Source organism: Dipodomys ordii, unplaced genomic scaffold (assembly GCF_000151885.1).
Source record: "Dipodomys ordii isolate 6190 unplaced genomic scaffold, Dord_2.0 Scaffold9, whole genome shotgun sequence".
In the NCBI taxonomy this organism is placed as follows: domain Eukaryota; kingdom Metazoa; phylum Chordata; class Mammalia; order Rodentia; family Heteromyidae; genus Dipodomys; species Dipodomys ordii.
Window position 1 is genome coordinate 23554340 of NW_012267225.1, and position 18585 is coordinate 23572924.

General features: G+C 37.4%; 1 protein-coding gene across 1 annotated transcript in view; it reads right to left on the reverse strand.

Moving 5' to 3' along the window:
* Tox (thymocyte selection-associated high mobility group box) overlaps positions 1 to 18585 on the reverse strand; it is a 307815-nt gene that overhangs the window by 119547 nt on the left and 169683 nt on the right. Inside the window, exon 3 of the mRNA XM_013009422.1 lies at positions 11331 to 11573. Within this exon, the coding sequence (XP_012864876.1) occupies positions 11331 to 11573 (243 nt within the window). The remainder of the gene's footprint in view (positions 1 to 11330; positions 11574 to 18585) is intronic.

Consider the following 18585-nt stretch of genomic DNA (forward strand, 5'->3'; position numbering starts at 1 on the left):
TATCTTAAGAGAGGAAAACACTACATGCCAAACATTTCCACATTTCACAAATAGGGGAGTAATTGTACCCTGTATCCATTAAGCCCATGAAGAGCTTTTCCCTTTTGCTTCCTTCCCTCCCTCCCTCCTTTCCTTCCCCCCCCCCCCCCCCCCCAGCCGCCAGTCTCTTTCTTTGTGTTTGAACTCAGGGCCTCATACTTAGGAGCCAGCCACTCTACCACTGGAATCACATGCACAACCTTTTTTGATTTTGTTATTTTTCAGGTAGGGTTTCAAATAGGCTTTCATTTTTTTTTTTTGCTGGGGGTCAGGCTCAGTCTTAGGTTTAAGAGCTGCCTGAGACCTTCACCTAGAGGACAATTGCTGCACATTGAAAAGGTGACAGGGTCCTTTGAGCAAATGAGTAGTGTGAATTTAAGTCACTGGTTATATGTCACATAGCTGGCATTTGTTACTAGATATAATAGTAATATCTTCAACATGATGACTAAAGAATGCATTAGACTCTTATAGAAATGCTTTCCTGAATTATAAGGAGTTTGATAGCTGTCATCAAGTAGATTTTTAAGATTTTCTGGGGGAAGACTTAAAGTGCATTGAATTCAGAGGTGCAAATATCCATTTTGTGATTACATGTTTATCAAAATATTAAATAATTCATTAGGTAAAGGAAGGCAAAAGATATGTTCTCTAGTTGATTATATTTATTATCTTTAATTGATCCAATATAATATTTTAATGATTAAGACAAATTCTTAAAACCTCTACAGCATTTCATACTTTTCACCCATGAAGAAGTGTGTTTGATTATTAGCAGAGAATATGTAAATGGTAATACAAGAAGACAAATGTTAATTCTTGTAGGTAACACTAACTTATATAAGAAAATGTGGACCTTTCAACTTGGAAAAAAAACTGAGCTGGGAAAAAAATGTAACAAAACTTAAACTAGCTTTTAAAACATTTCCTGTGCTCTGGATAATTATAGTAAATGAATAACGCAGAAAGTGATGTTTTGAAATGAGATTAGTTCATTGTTGTAGATGAATTCTCCCATAACTTCATGACAAAATAGGTATTTAATGCAAGATTTTAATATTAAAAGTCTACTTGTATGAGTCAAACAAAGAGTAAGTCAAAGGTAAAATTATTTTATAATTTAAAAAAGACCAATAAGCCAGGTGCCAGTGGCTCACCCCTGTAATCCCAGTTACTCAGGAGGTTGAGATTTGAAGATCTCAGTTTGAAGCCAGACTGGGCAGAAAAGTCTCATGAGACATTTATCTCCAATTAACCACTCAATTTGAATTGGAGTTGTGGTTCAAGTGGCACTGTGGTTGAGCATTAGTCTTGAGTAAAAGGAGGCTCAAGCACAGCACCCAGACCCTGAGTTCAAACCCTACAACTGACAAAAAAAGAAGACCACAATGTGATATGGAAAACATTTCATATACATTAATTCTCTATAGTGCTAGCTACTTCTCTCCAAGATTTAGGAGCAACTAGGCAGAAATACGTTCCTTTAAATGTCTTGTCATTTTACTGATAGTTTTTCTCCATAAAAAATAACTCTACTCAAAAGATAAAAGCATTCATCTGAACAAAAGGATCAACAATAATTAATAATTAATTAATAAACACTTCAATTTAATTGTAACATGAGTTAGGAATAATTAGAAGTCAGCTAATTAAGTATTAGTACTTCAAAATATTACAAATATAAAAAGGTCAGGTTCATTAAGTTATATTGAAAGCATTATAGGAAGCTAAAACATTTAGAACCCAAGATATATACTATATATTTTTATAAACTGGAATGTTTGTATTATTTTAGAAGATTAAACAGCTTAGAAAAGACAAGACATAGTGATGCAGGTTGTAATCTCAGCTACTCAGGAGGCAGACATTGTGAGGATTTTGGATCAAGGCCAGTCCAGGCAAAAAGTTTTTATCTTTCTAACAAGCTGGATGTAGTGGCATGCACCTTAACTATGTTGGGCAGTAACTAGGAGGATCATGAAATAGGCAAAAGCATTGTTAGGGGCATGGTTCAAATGATAGAGCATTTGCTTAGCCACTATGGGGCTCTGAATTAAAACCCTAATGCTGCCAAAAAAGATATGTTAAAACAAAAAGCAATATTAGTCTAGTAGCTGTTTTCCTCAATTGAAAAAAAAACTGAGTGAGCGAAGAGGTAGGTAGGAGAAAGACGGGTGAGAATATTGAAAGGGGTGACATTGATCAAGGTATGTTGTATGTATAAACTGTTTTGTTAAATGGCAACTCCTTTGAATACCTACCTAAAAATAATAAGTAAAAACCAAAAACCCAGTGTCTCCAAAGAGAACCAACAGGTTCATTCATGCATTTGACCAGAAACAGTAACTGAGCAGCTACAATGGCCTATGAAAATCTAAGAATATCTGTAATTTCTGTATGAAGGTCTTAATAATGGAAACAAATCAGCTCTTAGGGTATGTAAATCCTCTTCTCTGTAAGGAGCTTGAAACAAAGTAAGAGAGAACAAGAAACATGCTTCTCCACAGGCAGTGCATAACCTTAGTGTTCTCATGCTGGATTGTAAAGGATACAGAGAAAGAGTCTTTGATACTTGAAATGTTTTCTCCATTACTGCTTAGGAGGTAGGAGATAGAACATTTGATAAGCCTGAAATAAGATGGGTAAGTGAACAAAGCACTCAGAGCTCGGTTCTAGAAAAGTCAGTGAGGAACGGACTACACTGAAACACACATTCAGGCACAGCATCCAGATTACAACTGTAGTCCAGAGCAAGGCTCTGCTTACACCATTTTACATTCTCTTCGAATTTTCATCCTGAGGATTGAACCCAGGACCCTCTGCTTGCCAAATACATGCTCTACCACAGAGCTATATGCTCAGCCCAGAACTCCCAGGCTCTGCTTTTATTTGCTGTTTATTTTTGTTTCTATTTTTCATCCCATTTGTATGTTACTTTACTTTCCCCAAACACCATCCTCAACACTTTAGAAAGCATGTTTTTGAAACCAATTCAAGGTTACAGCTAGGGATTCAAAGCTCACTGCTACTACCTTGGAATTCATTCTTAGAATCTATTTGTCCAAAGACAATTATGTATATACAACTCTATTTCCTTTCTTCTCCTTATTTGCTAAAGGCTATTTAACCAATGGATACGCAGCCAAAGATACCTTGAAGAGTAAATAACATCATGATAGCCTTCCCAGATGTTTGCCTTCAGGATGTAATATGTGTTACACAGAGACAAGATGGAAAATTGCCAACTAGTTGTCAATGCTATAAGAAGCACACCAAAAGAAAGTTAAATGAGAGGCCAAGATTAAATATATCAGCAATTAGTGACTACTGAAAAGACCATCATAAAACATCCATGATGGGTCAGACAATAATCTGAAACATTCCATTCATCATCACTAATCTCAAAATGTCCAGCATTGTCTTCCAGAGTGGTCAACATTCCTTATGATTATACAAATGTACTTTTCTTTTAAGGGAAAGTTAATTTGATTTAGAAGTTGAAAAACAATGACCTTTGTGGAAAGGTTCATGGAACTGGGGTTACTTGGCCAGGTAAAACACAACTATAGAATTGACTTAATAAATGTCAAATGGTTGAAATCAACTGTTCTTGAGACATTCAGATGACTGAAGCAAACAGAGAAGGCAGAAACTGTAGGAAGAGATTTTGATTTAATTTTAATAAGGAACTTCCTGGAAGGAACCTAACTCTCTTACTGCAGTTTAACTTAATGTTACCAGGTTAATTAAACATAAACAGACTACCATGGAATCTTGGCTATTAGATAGGAAACCACATATCTTAAATGGTTTAGATTTACCCTGCATACACTGAAGAGGATGAATTGAGTAACTCCCAGAGTTTACTTATAGAAGATTATATAACAGATTTTTTTTATAGTTTTTTAAACTTTTAATGTACATGAGGGAGGCCCACATTCATATGAACTCTAAGACTAAAGAAAAAATAAAAGTCTTATATGTCAGTGAAGCTTGAGTTTGGTTATTTGGCATGAAAAGGAAAAGTGTTAGTTTTGAATTGGCACTTTTCCTGAACATTAATAGGAAGATCTAAGTTTGGAATATTTTATTACAGCAAAAAAATAGTCCCAAATCATTAACATACTAACTCCATGGAACCACTTATCAATGCCACATACAAAGTAAGACTAGTGTTGAGCAGAGAACAGACTTATGTAGACTTTTATAACTGACCACAAACAATGCTTATTAGGAGTTTGTTCAAAAAAAGAAAGCTCATTTACATCTGGTCAAAAATAAGAACAAACAAATTCTTCATAGTATTAAGTGGTTTAATAGATTGCTTCATGTTCTGTACTATTCTTAAAGGAAAATATGGTTTGTGGAGAATCAGAGTATGATTGCTAAGTATTTGATGAATTATGAACGTAATGCTAACTATAATTTATTCTTCATCCTTTGTGCTTCTGTTAAAGTGGGAAAAATCATGTCTTTTTATTACCCCTTTTCTATTTTTCTGAAAGGGACATGCCACTGTAACATCCATCCCTTCTTACACTAAACTCCTATTATTCCATGTCTAAACAGGGTTGATGTTCTGAGTTCTATCCTGTCCTGAAAATATCTTCACACATACGCCCTGTTACATATTTTATACATTACATGAAATAAAATGCCTCAAGATTTTGAAAATATTTATTTTAAAAACAGCAATCAAATTGTCTGTAATCACATTTTCTGCTCGGCTTTGAAAGCTGTATTATTCAATATGCCAGTGGTCTTTCCTATAATGGCAACATATTAGAAATTCATGCTGTTCTAATACATCTGAATTCCTTGATGTACGGCACTCCCCATGGGCCCAGAGGAACACTCTGGCTTCCTTTCCCCGAGTTCTGTATCCTACCTACTAAAGTGACAGTTGTGGAAACAGTTGTACAGTGGCCTTTGAATGTAGCATGTGCCATGACTGACTGCTAAAAATGACAATAAATCTGAGTATAGACATTATGCTTGCTTTTGTTGCCTGGAAAAGAAAGAAGGCATTTGGGAAATAAACCCCCAATTTTATTGCCTTTTAACATCTTTTTTCCATTTTAAACCCCAGAACTGGAAATTTGAAGCATTGAAAGAAATGAAATCTCCTTTGTTGCTTTCTTTCATTGTAAATTTTCTATAATGTATCATTAGGAACCACACTCCACAAAAAAAGCCCAGGTTCTAAATGAATCCTTTCTGTGAGGCCATTCTAAAACTTTGCACGGTTTTTCTTTGTATGAAAGAGCTTCTGTTGACTGCACAAAAAAAAAAAAAAAACAAGCAATCGCCACATATAGGCTGAGCAGAGAGGCTTGGATGACTTTATACAAGGTTACTTTTTCTTCCCACCAATCCATGATTAAACTCAGCAGTGAATGTATAAGAGTGGGGGAAAAGAAGAGAGGAGCTTGATTTCAGTTTGTACGAATCAAAGGACTTTTTTTTTCTGAAGCCATGAATATTTAATATGAGCACTTTCTTATTCTTTTTTCCCCCAAATAGTTTTCTAGCTTCTTTTTAACAACATGAAAACCCCATCCATCCACACAGAGCAAAATCACTTCCACTTTCATGGCAGAATAACATTTTCCCCTCAAAAGAAATGATCTATTCAGCATGCTCAAATAACTTCATAGGCATTTGGCCTTGAAGGAGGAGGCAGTTAAGCCACTGAGAAGGTCCTGTCCATGACAAGAAGCATAACTAAGGAACAAATGGGTGTGATAAGTCGAATAAGTTGTGAATTCTGGACAAGGGCTGTATGGTCTGATAATCAATCACAGGAAAACTCAGAGAGTTACATTTGGACCCAGTGAGCAAGTCCAACCCTACTGGTGGACAGAGTGTGCGATTTGCCCATGGTTAACAAGCTTATCTGACCCTTTCATGCTTCTGTGCAGTTTCTAAGCAGACTCCATTCTCTGAGAAGTGCAGACAAATCAATTACCCACGATGAAAATAACTCAGGGGAATTTTGAGAAATTGAAACTCTTGCCTATTGGGTCATGAATGGCTGTTGAACTTGGACCTAGAGAATAAGAACTAATTGGCACTTATTCAACAGTATGTACTTATAGAAATTCTGCTCTGTTTTACAGTCTGTTCTTGGAATAGAAAGACTCTAAGAAAATGGAATCTTTTGAAAAGTGCCAGAAATCTAACTTGATGCAGGGATTGGGACACACTACTGAGTAAGAGGTCCTGACTGATTGTGAAAAGGCATAAGCAAGAAGGTGTAAGGAAGCTGTGGTGGGAAGGGAGACCTCTCCCACTGTGTGCATACACATGATACATGTCTAAGTTAACCTTCAGAAGACAGTGCACATGTTCTCCCCTGGTGGCTTTTAATTTTTACAGCAAAGAGATTTTTCACTGAAGGTGCCTAGAGCTTTCTATGTGCATGGCACTAATGGCACTTTGACATTCTATATCATATTATATCCACTTTCTTCTCTTCACTTTTCTTCCTTTTATTTCTTTCTTCACATAATTGTGCAAAGAGGTTTCAATTCAACATGTCAATTTCTGAGCACGTCCCTTATATCATTCCCTCTGCCTCCCATCTACCTCAACCATATCCATCTATTCAAGCTACTTTCAGGGATCATTTCTGTAGTTTGCTATTGTCACTTTTTTTTTCTGGTCCTGATGCTTGAACTCGATCTGGTTGATGTCTCTGAACTCTTTTGTTCGAGGCTAGGGCCAATTTGGCCACATATCCACTTCCAGCTTTTTTTTTTTTGATAGTTAAGGGTCTTGTGGATTTTTTTTTTGGAGATAAGGTTCTAAAGACTTTTCTGGGCAGGCTGGCTTCAAAATGGAATCCTCAGCTCTCAGCCTCCTGAGTAGTTATGACTATAGGTGTGAGCCACCTGTGCCCAGCTTGTTTTTACTTTCTTAAAAGGCAAGGTCTCATTGTGCTCTCAAATAGACTGCAAATTCCACACCATCTTCCTGTCCCATCCTCCTGAGTATCTGGCACTAGAGTCTGTCTCCCATACCCAAATAGTTTCATTTAATAGCTGTGGAGAGTGAGGTGCAAAACAGTTGTATTAGTTATAGCAGCACTGGGATTTGAACTGAGGCTGTGTGAACAATAGACATCAATTATATAAAGATATCCCATAAAAGGTAAAGACTTCTTTGGCTAATAAAAGGGTGCCTTCTTTTTTGACAGATGCGAAGATTAAGGATTAAAATATAAAGAATTCTTTTGCAAAGTCTTCTCTCCCATGTACTGTTAGCTTTCCCAAAAGAGTCATCCAGGCTTACTTTTCCCTTTTATCTCCCATTTATTGAACCAACATTTATATACTGGTTCCTACTACTGGCCACTGGTCTAAGCAATTTTTCAAATTCCTTCAACCTTCTGGAGTAATGACAACCACTGTCTCCATATTTCCAGATAGTGAAACTAGATTATTTATTGGCTGAGCCATCTAGCAATCACTTATCTACTCTAACCTCCATTGTTCATTTGTAAATATAGTAAGCATCACAACAATATCTAAAAATTAAGCAGTGGGTAAATAAGAAATACACTTTAGCTCTCTGACCCATCTGAATCCTCAAAGATTTCACAATCCCAACAGCAAAAGGCTCAACTTAAATTATTACATTGAAGAGGTTCTGGAAAAGACAGTTGGAGATGATAGATAGATAGATAGATAGATATAAATTATCTACTCAGTGTGGTTTACACTTACAAAATTTAAAAATTTACAGCAAATTCCTTATTTAGAATCTACAGTTTTTAGTTTTTATTGATTGATTCTCTGTTTGTAAATAACCTTAATCTCAGAAGAACTATAATTGCTGGGTGGACAGTGTTTATATCCTGATCTTCTTAGCTATTCTTATCCTGTCTTCATGGCATTTGTAACATAAATTTCCTAACATATAAATATAGTTCAAAATTTTTGGCAAGCCTTTCAATAGTTTGATTATTTTAAAATATTTTTTAGAGTAAATGTTTTAGTTGATATCCCAAACCTATGTATTTATGAGATTCTATATGGCATTTTGATTCTCATATGCATTATGTAATAATTGTCTTTGTGATCACATAAGGCAGGAGTAAAGTTGTCAGGATAAGAGTTTTAGCAAGGCTTTTTTTTTTTTACAAAGAGATATGATGAGAAAATCCTATTCAAGGAACATACTCCCTTAGTGCTTTTAAAAGATAAAATAGAAAACTATGCAGGGTGAAGGGTTGTTCTTTAAACTCACATCCATACTGAATGACGTACACACTGAGGAATGGCATTCTAGTCATGCAATAGCCCAAGAACTGAAGAGGCTCTTTGTTTCTTAAAAGAGTTGGTAGACAAAAGACAACCCGTGCTTCTTCCAACTTTGTAAGATTTCTATTGCAACTTTAGCATGTCTCAAATTCTGTCTCATGCCATCTAGCCAGAAAGATTTAAACCTTAAAACAAAAGCAACAAATTTAATCTCCACATCAACTTTCTCCAAGATCATACTGACTTGAAAAAAAAATAGATCTTATACATACTTGGTGATAGAATTCGCATCATTAATGAGAACTATACTGTCTAATATAGTAAATACCAGGTGGTCCCCTTTCTCCACCTCCTGCTCTTCTTTTTGGGTTTCTTGAGATAGGATCTTTCTACATCCCTGTAGAGCCCCACACAGGCCTTGAACACATGATCCTCCTGCCCTAGCCTCCCAAATGCTCAGATTATAGGCATGTACCACTGCACATGGAGTGCATGTGGCTTCTTAAATGTCAAAGACATAAATTGAAATCAAGTAGAATTTTTCTCCTTCAATCAAATTGGCTGTGCACAGAAGCCAGGAGCCTTGGTTACTGGGCAGCAAGTTATACAAGACAAGTGCATCACACACAGTTGGATGGAGCAGAGCCAAAGCTTGTCTAAAGTCTCATCAACACTAGCATAGGCTGTAGTAGCATGGCTTATAGCATTAAATGCAAGGATCAGGACTGTAATAGGCAAAATAGATATGCACCTCCACAGTGTGGTTGGAGAGATAATTGGTAGGCTCACCATCCAGTGGAAAGGACTCAAATTCTGGAGCTATATGGAAAATTGAATTTGTCTCCTGTCCACCTTGAAAAGAGTTCCAAGCTCCAAGGGCAACATATTGAGGTTAAAAAACACCAAGATCAGTTAGTTTGTCAAAGGGCTGGGGAAGGAAGAGATAGAGAAGTTCAATGGCAGAAGCTCCTAATAGATAGAGAAAGGAAGGCACGACTGAGAACGACTGACTCTAGAAAGTGGCAGGCTTCTGGTTGTAGATAAGTCCAGTTCCGAGTATGCCCTGGGAGGATGGAGGAGTGCCATGGGCAGTAAGTTGGAAAATATCCCTCATCCACAGTTACTGAAGCTGCACACACAGATCTCAAACCCAGACTGGTCCCCCGAGCACAGAGGAGCACTGTTGAGGGTAAAATATGACTAGAAAAGAGGTAAAATTCATGATGAAAAAGGCTTTTGAGACTTAAATTGTATAAGCTGAGAATGTCTTATTTTTCCTCTGGCCAGATCCTATTCCCACCTCAAGGACAGAGCACGGAAGGCAAGACTTACACAACTATACGGAATGTCACACACACTGGCTACATTCTTCCTTGGCTTCACACGGGGCAGTATCAATGGGCTGAAGCACAACCGGGCGCCTCATTGGGTTCTGACTCTGCAGTCTTAATCCCAAAGAAGCCCAGGCATGTATTTTGTCAAGGTGATGATACTGAGGTAGAACATTTTTCAGATTCATACATTTAGCTTATTTGCTTTAAAATGTCCAGTTTCCAGTTTATAAAGCCATAGTTAATATTCATAGGCTACATTTACACGGACAGAATATAACCTGACAAAGCAGGGCAAGTTGGGGCTCTCCTCTATGAACATCTTGCAAATGAGTTCTCCTCCCTGGGCCAGTCAGCTGTAGATTTCAGTATTCTATGCACCACGTGGCATTCATTCTCCAAAGCAACTACTCTGGGGTTTCTTTCAACTCATAATCAACTCTATCCCCTTATGCTCATGATTGCCTGAAAAGCCTTCCTGAAAAGTCAGTCAATGTGGCGATACAGCTGCAAATGGTTTCAATAAGTAGAAATATAGATGTACTGAGAGGGAGCTCATCAATTTCTTCATTGTGAAGATCACTACATTGTTTGGTGGCCTATGAAAACAAGACAGTTGGCTGGACTTTATGCAACTGAACAGCAAAAAGCAAAAGCACACACTGACCTGATCAGAAGCTCTAACCTTGGCCTTAAGTGACTGACACTATATTTTCTTTCCTTAGAGTACAGAAAAAAATTATTGTTTGTAGATGATATTAAAACCAGAAGCAAAGTTCTTGCAACAAGCCATCGTTTCTCAATTATGCACTGCTTGTTGAAAATATAGACCCTTGAACTCTTTTGGTTAGGGGTAGGCACTTGGCTTTTTTTGCTAGTTTTCTGGCTGATAAACATCCCACTAGATTTGAGAAATTCTGACTACTAATTCACAGGGACAAAATGTTCCATATACTAAACACCTTCATGGAGATGGATTTTGACCGAAGAAATTATATATCCAAAATAGAAATGAAAACTCTTTTTTGTATGTGTGTGTGTTGAATTTGAGAGTAAAGAACAGGATTAAGGCTGACAGCAGTTCCTCTTCAGAAGACATGGGTATCTTACTTCTGGAGAGAAATACAACACAACAAAGGAGGGGGCATCGTTTATGATTGCTTTTTATCTGAAAACTGATAAGCCACTTTGAATGACAGCACAGTCAAACAGTATATAATATGTTGGGTTTTAAGTACAAGTGAGAGCACATGTAATAATTGATTTAGATTTGACTTATATATGAAATGTAAAATTGCTTTTTTAGTGTATTAATAATAATAATAATTGTTATTATTATTATTATTTTGTGTGCCAGTATTGAGCCTTCAACTCAGGGCCTGGAGACTTGTCATTTAGTGTTTTATTCAAGGCTGACACTGAACCACTTGAGCTCCACTTCTGGCCTTCTGGCTTTTTGCTAGTTAAATAGACATAAAAGTCACATGGACTTTCCTGCCCCAGCTTGCTTTGAACCATGATCGTCAGATTTCAGCTTCCTAAGTAGCTAGGATTACTGGAATGAGCCACGGGTGTGAGAATATTTTCTATGGAAAAATGCCCTCTTATTTTTGCACAATTTATATGTATTGTATGAAACTGTCCCTTGGTCTTATTGTCTGTCACTTCCTGACACAAGCAGATAGCAGATTCTTACCACAGAGATGGAGTTGGAGAGGAGCGTCCCATCCTGGCTCAGCATGTTGGACACGGTGATCTCAGGGAGGTCCATATTCTGTGCATGGAAGGGGAGCAGGCCATTGTGGTTCATTGGGTGACACAGAGAATGGTAACCTGACTCGACTTCATTCAGGTGTACCAGTGAGTGGTCTGGGAGGGAGGGAGGAGTGATGGGTGGAATGTTAAAGTCTTCACTTTCCAGACTTGGACCAGGGTAGGACTGAAAAGACAAGAGGGACATTGTTGCCAGTGAGCATCTCTTTGTTCATGAACGATTGCACATGAGCCTGTGGATATGATTACAAGCAGCATTATGGATTTGGCCAAGACATTTCAAATGTTCAGATTACCCTGCTACGATTTCACTGTTATGCAGGGAAGAAAATTGCTTCAAAGGCATATCCACTTCTGGTATAAAGACCACTTCCATTAGGTGGTTTTATTTTTCCAGGAAGTTGAATTCAAACAGATTTCAAAGGTCCCATTAAAATTTTCCAGAGTTTTAATCTAGCTGAATACCTTTTTCATAAGAATTGTAGGGAAGGAAGGCAATTTATAAAATTAATATTTGATCAAACATGTTTCATAGACTCCCTACTGCTTAGATTATGGGATGTAATAAAAATGAGTTCCAGAAGTCTGTAGCAATTGCTTTTGGGTTTTTCAAAGCTACCTGCTCAGAGTTGACAAAAGAAAAGTTATTAGAAAAGAAGTAATCTAAGCACATTGCCAAAGTAAGAGTATGTTGAAAGTTTGATGTATTTTTAAGTACTATCAAAATGAATTTTATTACAAAGATTGTTGTCATTTAAATAAAAGAATGCTTTCATTATTTCAATTAACATGTGTTTGATTTTTGCCTAAAAGCTGATAAATAATATTATATCCATTTAAGTTCACTGTGAAAGACAAACTAAAATACTAATATTATTATGATACTAATTCTGAAATAAAAGTCAGTCTGTAAAACAAATATCACTAATACACCTGGGGCGTTTCTTTTACAAACTAACTTTTGATAAAATGGAAAAGGAGGGAGGGGTGAAGGAAGGAAAAGGTTATCTGGAAACTCTCCCTTTTAGAAGTGGAATGTGGTATAAGTGGATATAAACAGAAAGAAAGAACAGAATAAAGAAACATTGTTAGCAATTCATATCAATACACACAATATGCAGCCATCCTTTGTAGAACAGGTGTTATAATATGAAAAGAAACATTTGGTCTAGATAATTCTTACAAGCCTATATCTTTCAAATTAAGAGAGCTTTCACAGTGAAGCTGAAGCCTGTCTTTCAAATTAAGAGGGCCTTCATAGAGTTCACATGCACGGGTAACAAGGATCTCTTGTCTAACAGCACAGCCCCTGCTGTACTGTGGCAAGATCTGAAATGAACAGGCAAAGGGTAAGAGCCAAAGAAAGTAATGTAAGGGGTGTTTAGTCAATAAGCTCTATGCTTCCTGGTCCAAGAGTCCAGGCTTATTTTTTCCAGATGCCTTCTATTTTTTTAATGGAAAAGAAAATCTTCAAGTTGCACTTGCTAAATGTTGCACAAGTTTTGATGTATTTGTTTAGGTGCTGTCAGAAGAGGAGGTAAAATGAAGAGCTGCTTTAACATCTGGAATTGAGATGGAGAGGCATGTGTGGGTGAGGGTCTGGAAGTGTATGAAGGGAAGATTTCATTCATCCCTGCCAATGATTTTTCTTAAATAGCTAGCTAACATTCTGTTTAAAAAAGAAAGTCACTAGCTCTAAAAGTTCAATCATCTGTTACCAATGTCTTCTGTTAACAATATATTTCTGATCTGAAAAATATGTTAGTGTTCTGTATCCAAGTTACAGTTTGATCAAATTCTCTGATATATTTTAGATCCAAGTGTATAGCTCTAAATAGGCAATTCCATCTTCAAATATTCATAGAAGTATGGGAGATAGAAGGGAAGGAACATTTATTAATGCTTGCTTCATATAAAGAAAGCATTTCATTTCTTCCCTCCCTCCTTCCATCCCTTCCTTTCTTCCTTCCTTCCACCACCCTCCTCCCTCCCTTCCTCCATCCCTTCCTCCTTAACTCCTTCCCTCCATTCCTTTCTTTCTTGTGCCAGAATTGGCACTTAAACTCATGACCTCTTGCTCTTGTTTGGTTTTTAAATTCAAGGCTGGTGCTTTACCACTTGTATCATACCTCTTCTTTCAACTTTTGCTAATTAATTAAAGACATGGACTTTTCTGCCTGGTCTGACTTCAAATCCCAATATTCAGATCTCAACCTCCTAAGTAGCTAAGATCACAGATATGAGCCATCAATACCTGGTTGTTTTCTTCATGTAAACATTACAATAATCCTTTGTGTGTCTATTATTACTCCTCATTTTCCCAAAAGGGGAAACCAAGGCTCAGAAGTTTAACAATGTGTCTAATTTCACATGGCTGGTAAATCATTTAACATAGATGGGGATGGATATTTGAAGAAAGGGAGCATTCTTGTTGTAGTGATACTTACATAAGTGATTCAGGTCTTACTATTTTGTTACTTTGAATGACACAAAATTGTCATTACCCAACTGTTTTTGTTAAACTAAATTTCATAATTTAAGAATTAATTTTAGCATTAGTAACAGGCTTTTCTTTGATCCAAATTTCACCTAAAGCCCACCCATTAAAACTAAATATTTACATGAGCACAGGAATTCATAATTTGTCTCTTTGTAAATATCGCAAATAAAGAATCTGTGGTGCACATGTTCCCGCCCCTCCCAACCCCCCCCTCGCCCCCAGCAGTACTAGGAATTAAACTCAGTACATCAAACTCTCACTTTGCTTTTTCATTCAAGGCTGGTACATCACCGCTTGAATCACATCTCCACTTCTCCACTCCTGGCTTTCTGCTGATTAATGGGAGATTAGAGTCTCATGAATTTTGCTTCCCTGGCTGGCTTTGAACTGTGATCTTCAGTTCTCAGTCTCCTGAGAAGCTAGGATTACAGGCCTGAGAAACCAGCACTCAGCCTGGTATGTCTCTTTTAAGGAGTTAATCACGGCCAATTTAAATTTCCCTGAATAAGGCACCATTAATACAAAGTTACAGGAAAACATGTTTTTAATTTTAGAAAAGCCATTACACCTCTGCAAATACTAAGGGATATTCTATCCAGGGTATGCTAAGGCTTTATATTCTAAAGTTTCTTCAGTTGTTAAATCTTAATTTGTGGTGTTTTAAGGGAAGGTTTAATTGGTATCACTTTACATTTGGTGATAACAATTGTACTGCAATTTAGCTAAGCTACATGGTTTATTTTCATGTAATTACACATTAAGGTTATTTAATACATGCAATTATATACCAAAACCACAGATTCCACAACTTAACTGGTAATGAGTAGTTATGTGGGTCAGGAATTTTAACAACCTAAGGTTACCTAGCAATTTCTATGCTTTGCATTATAAAGCATGATATGGCTATCTGCCTTGAGACTATTAAAGTGTAACTAATGCCATATAAAAGTATTGTGGTAATTGTTTAAATGTCAAAATGTCCCAGAACTTTAAAAATTGCTCAATGTCAGACTAATGACTAATTTTTAAAATGTAAAATTGAATTGACTAATTTCCCAATATCAATTCCTATGACATAAGAACCTCACTTAGATTTTAAAAAAATCTAATAGGAATCTGTTTAACTTAACAGTAGTGAAGTTTTAGAGCTGATTTGTAGCTTGGGAAGGGAATGTAATGTAATAGGATATGACTCAATATTTTATCTTATTCCTCATGAGGCTGGTTACAATTTGTGTTAGATGTTTGCTGAATGAATAAACAAAAGAATCACTGAATGCCTGCCTGCATGGATGAATGCTACAGCAAGTCTTTAAAAGCATGAAGTTTGTGAATATACTACTGTTATTCCACAGGGTTGAATAATTATCTTGTACTCCCAGGACTGTCCTGGCCAGTTGACAGCACAGTATGCAATATTCAACTCACAGTGTATAAGTAGTCCAAAAATATCCTGTTGGCACAGTTAGAGTTTGGGCAACCTAAGGAAAGCTGGATGGAATGGACTAGATTTTGTATCCCTTGGGTTGCTGCTCTGGATCCTGAAAGTGGGATGCACTGATTATCCCACAGTGACACACAGATTCCAGAGGATTCTGAAAGTAGAGCTCGGGATGCTCTTGGCTCTTAGTGCTGCTGAATTGTGATGCCCTCTGCAGGCAGGCAGCAAGCCACCTCAAGGGACTGCTGAGGAGACTGAAACAGTGGCAAAGTCCCAGTTAGATGAAGGAACTCAGGAAGGTACTGTGGTGACAGAGGGATCTGAGGCTGGTGCAGAGGAGGCTCCATGAGGCCAGCGGGTGACATGAAGGATCTGCCTTGCTTGCCACTGTTTCAGGACTTTTTCTGATTCCCACAAGTTTCAGTGTGGCCTTGAGTTTAAACCATCAGTCATCCTCTAAATCTGTCAGAAACCAAGATTATTTGGTACTTCCAAAAGGCTTTCTATATCCTTATGAAACCTCAGTACTATCTGTGTGTGTGTGTGTGTGTGTGTGTGAGAGAGAGAGAGAGAGAGAGAGACAGAGACAGAGACAGAGATAGAGAGAGAAGGAGAGAGAGAAAAAGAATGAATATATGAATATCTGAGTTACAAACCATAAAGAAATTAATGCAATGTTCTAGGAGGCTTTATGGACAGAGATCAAGTGTAAAATGATGAGGCAGGGCAGGTATGAGCCCTCAAATCTGGCATTGTCCTCCTGATAACTGCCTACAGTTTTTCTTACCCATCCTGTTCTAAAAGCCAGAATTAACCACAGCCTGAATTGGGCCATTTCTCTCTTCCCCATCCATTAATGGAGATCAATAATAACCATCTACACAAAAGAGGAGGGATTATTGAAGGACAGTTGGATAAAATCCAGGTCAATATTTCCCATTTTACCTTGGATCAAGCTGCAAACATGTAAGTATACAACTGACTTGTTCTGAACTATGCCAGCATACACAATGCAAGTGATGAAAAGAACTTAAAATAACATGATTGCTACTTAACTGATTCTCCATCATTTCTAGCCACTCATTAGTTACACACAGAAGGAAGTTCCTTCATGGTGGTGGTGCTGAGATGCATATTTGGAACCCTGAATCCAAACACAGAGGCATCTGCTCACTTTGCCTGAAGGAGGAGCATCCCAGGCACCAAAATGTGGGGTATACTAGCATGAGATCAGCTAATTCTGGAAAAGAGATGAACAATTCAAAGTTACAAGAGGATTGTTGAAATCATTAGTCATTTAAAAATATTATCATCCTCCAGAGAATATGTTTATAGTCCTAAATACTAGTCATTTTCTTAAAACCTTAAAAGGTGGCATTTGCACATTTAGCGTATAAAGTGCTCCATCTTTCTCTGATGAGAACCAGATAAACTTAGACTGGTTGGAAGTGTGCATAATGACTCCTTCAGTAAGTAATAAGAATGATCACAGAGGATATTGGAAAGAATCATGACTTTGGAGTCCAAAGACAAGTCTGCACCCTGAGTTTTTAGAGCATTTATGAGATTGGGTTCTGAAGCAGATTTCTTATTTCTTGTGAGCAGAAGTTTCAAAAGCTCAATTCATGAGGTTCTTACGAATATTAAAAACAAAAAAATATGTAAAATGCCTAATGATATGTTTTCCAGGTAGAGTTTTTTCTCTTGATCTTGGGGACTGAACTTGAGACTTGTTCTTGTTAAGTAGTCAGCCTCCGGTTTGAGCTATGTCTCTACTCCCTTTTGCCCTAAAGTATTTTTTTTTTTAGTGAATGTCTTGCATTTTTGCCAGTCCTGGCCTCAGACCATGATCCTGCTCTATCTACCTGCCTCCTAGCTAGGATTACAGGCATACAAAGGTTTGTTACTAAAGGGCTCATGCCTGTGTAATACCAGCTACTCAGGAAGTGGAGGTCTGAAGATTATGATTCAAACACAATCTGGACAAGAAAGTCCATGAAACTCTTATTTTCTAGCAAAAAGCTGGAAGTAGAGCTGTGGCTCAAGTGAAAGAGTGGCAGCAACCTTATATAACTATGGTAGTTAAACGGCTTTATATGGGATTTGGATTAGGCCATGTTTAAGTAAATGAACACCTACAGCCAGAATACTAAAGATTATACTAGAGACTGAAATGCTTCCCACAGGTATTGTTCAGGAATTCATCCATTTGCCATTGATAAAGTCTCAAAGTGGAGAATACTGGATCCCCTTCACACACAGTATTAATTGCCTCCTATCCCAACAGCTATGATGGCATTTCACTTTTCTTTTCATAGAACTAAACTGCCTGCTTTAAATTCAGGAATAAGAAAAGTAGAAGACAGGGAGAAAGCAAAGGATACTGAAGGTGCTGAGAGGTGCAAAGGGCCAACAACTAGGCTCCTCCCAGGAGCAACCCAGGCCTGGTGGGTTCTTCATGGTTCAAGTCTTATGACATTAGCAGAAGGCAAATAAATTTGTGAACCAAAATGTCCATGTTCAAGTGTGCATCAAAACAATACATATGCATTGCCTGTGTCCTTGAAAAGGCTATCTTCTCAGAGAGATTTTTCTGGCAAGGCAGTTAAAAAGGATCAAAGGAGGATCCCTTCAGAGACCAAGTGATTGGGGTTAGGAAAGTTCTGGGGGATCCTTCTGTCCTGCTTTGGATTGATCCACTTGCATGCATGTCTTTGCAGCTCTTTGAGAAAAGCCAACATCTGTTCTACAGGTTTTGTCCTCTCTAGCACCATTTCAGTGGGAAAACAAAAGAAACTTCTCACTTAATTTCTGGAAGATCTCATGTCCCTTCATTTGTTTAGTTACACATTCACACTCCTTTTTAATCATACTACTATACATATTCTATGACCTAGGTATTCTGTTTACATTATTTTCCTTTTCTGCCATCTACATTTCCTGAGCCACAGCCTGCTCTTACTTTTATTCTCATTCTACATTATTGCATCTGCAAGTGGAATGTTAATTATGCTGACTTGACTTTTGACAGCTAAGAATTCATGTGTTTATACTGTCCAGACACAGGGCTAATACATCCTGACTGAACCAATAAAGAGTAATTTCTTTGAGACTTTGTCTTTCCTTCTCTTTGTAACACTGAATACTTTACCAAAGGGGGCACTATATTTCTGGGGTTTTGTCCACATATTGCAATCATTACACATAGCACTCATTCTTTGGTGACAAGAAGTCCCA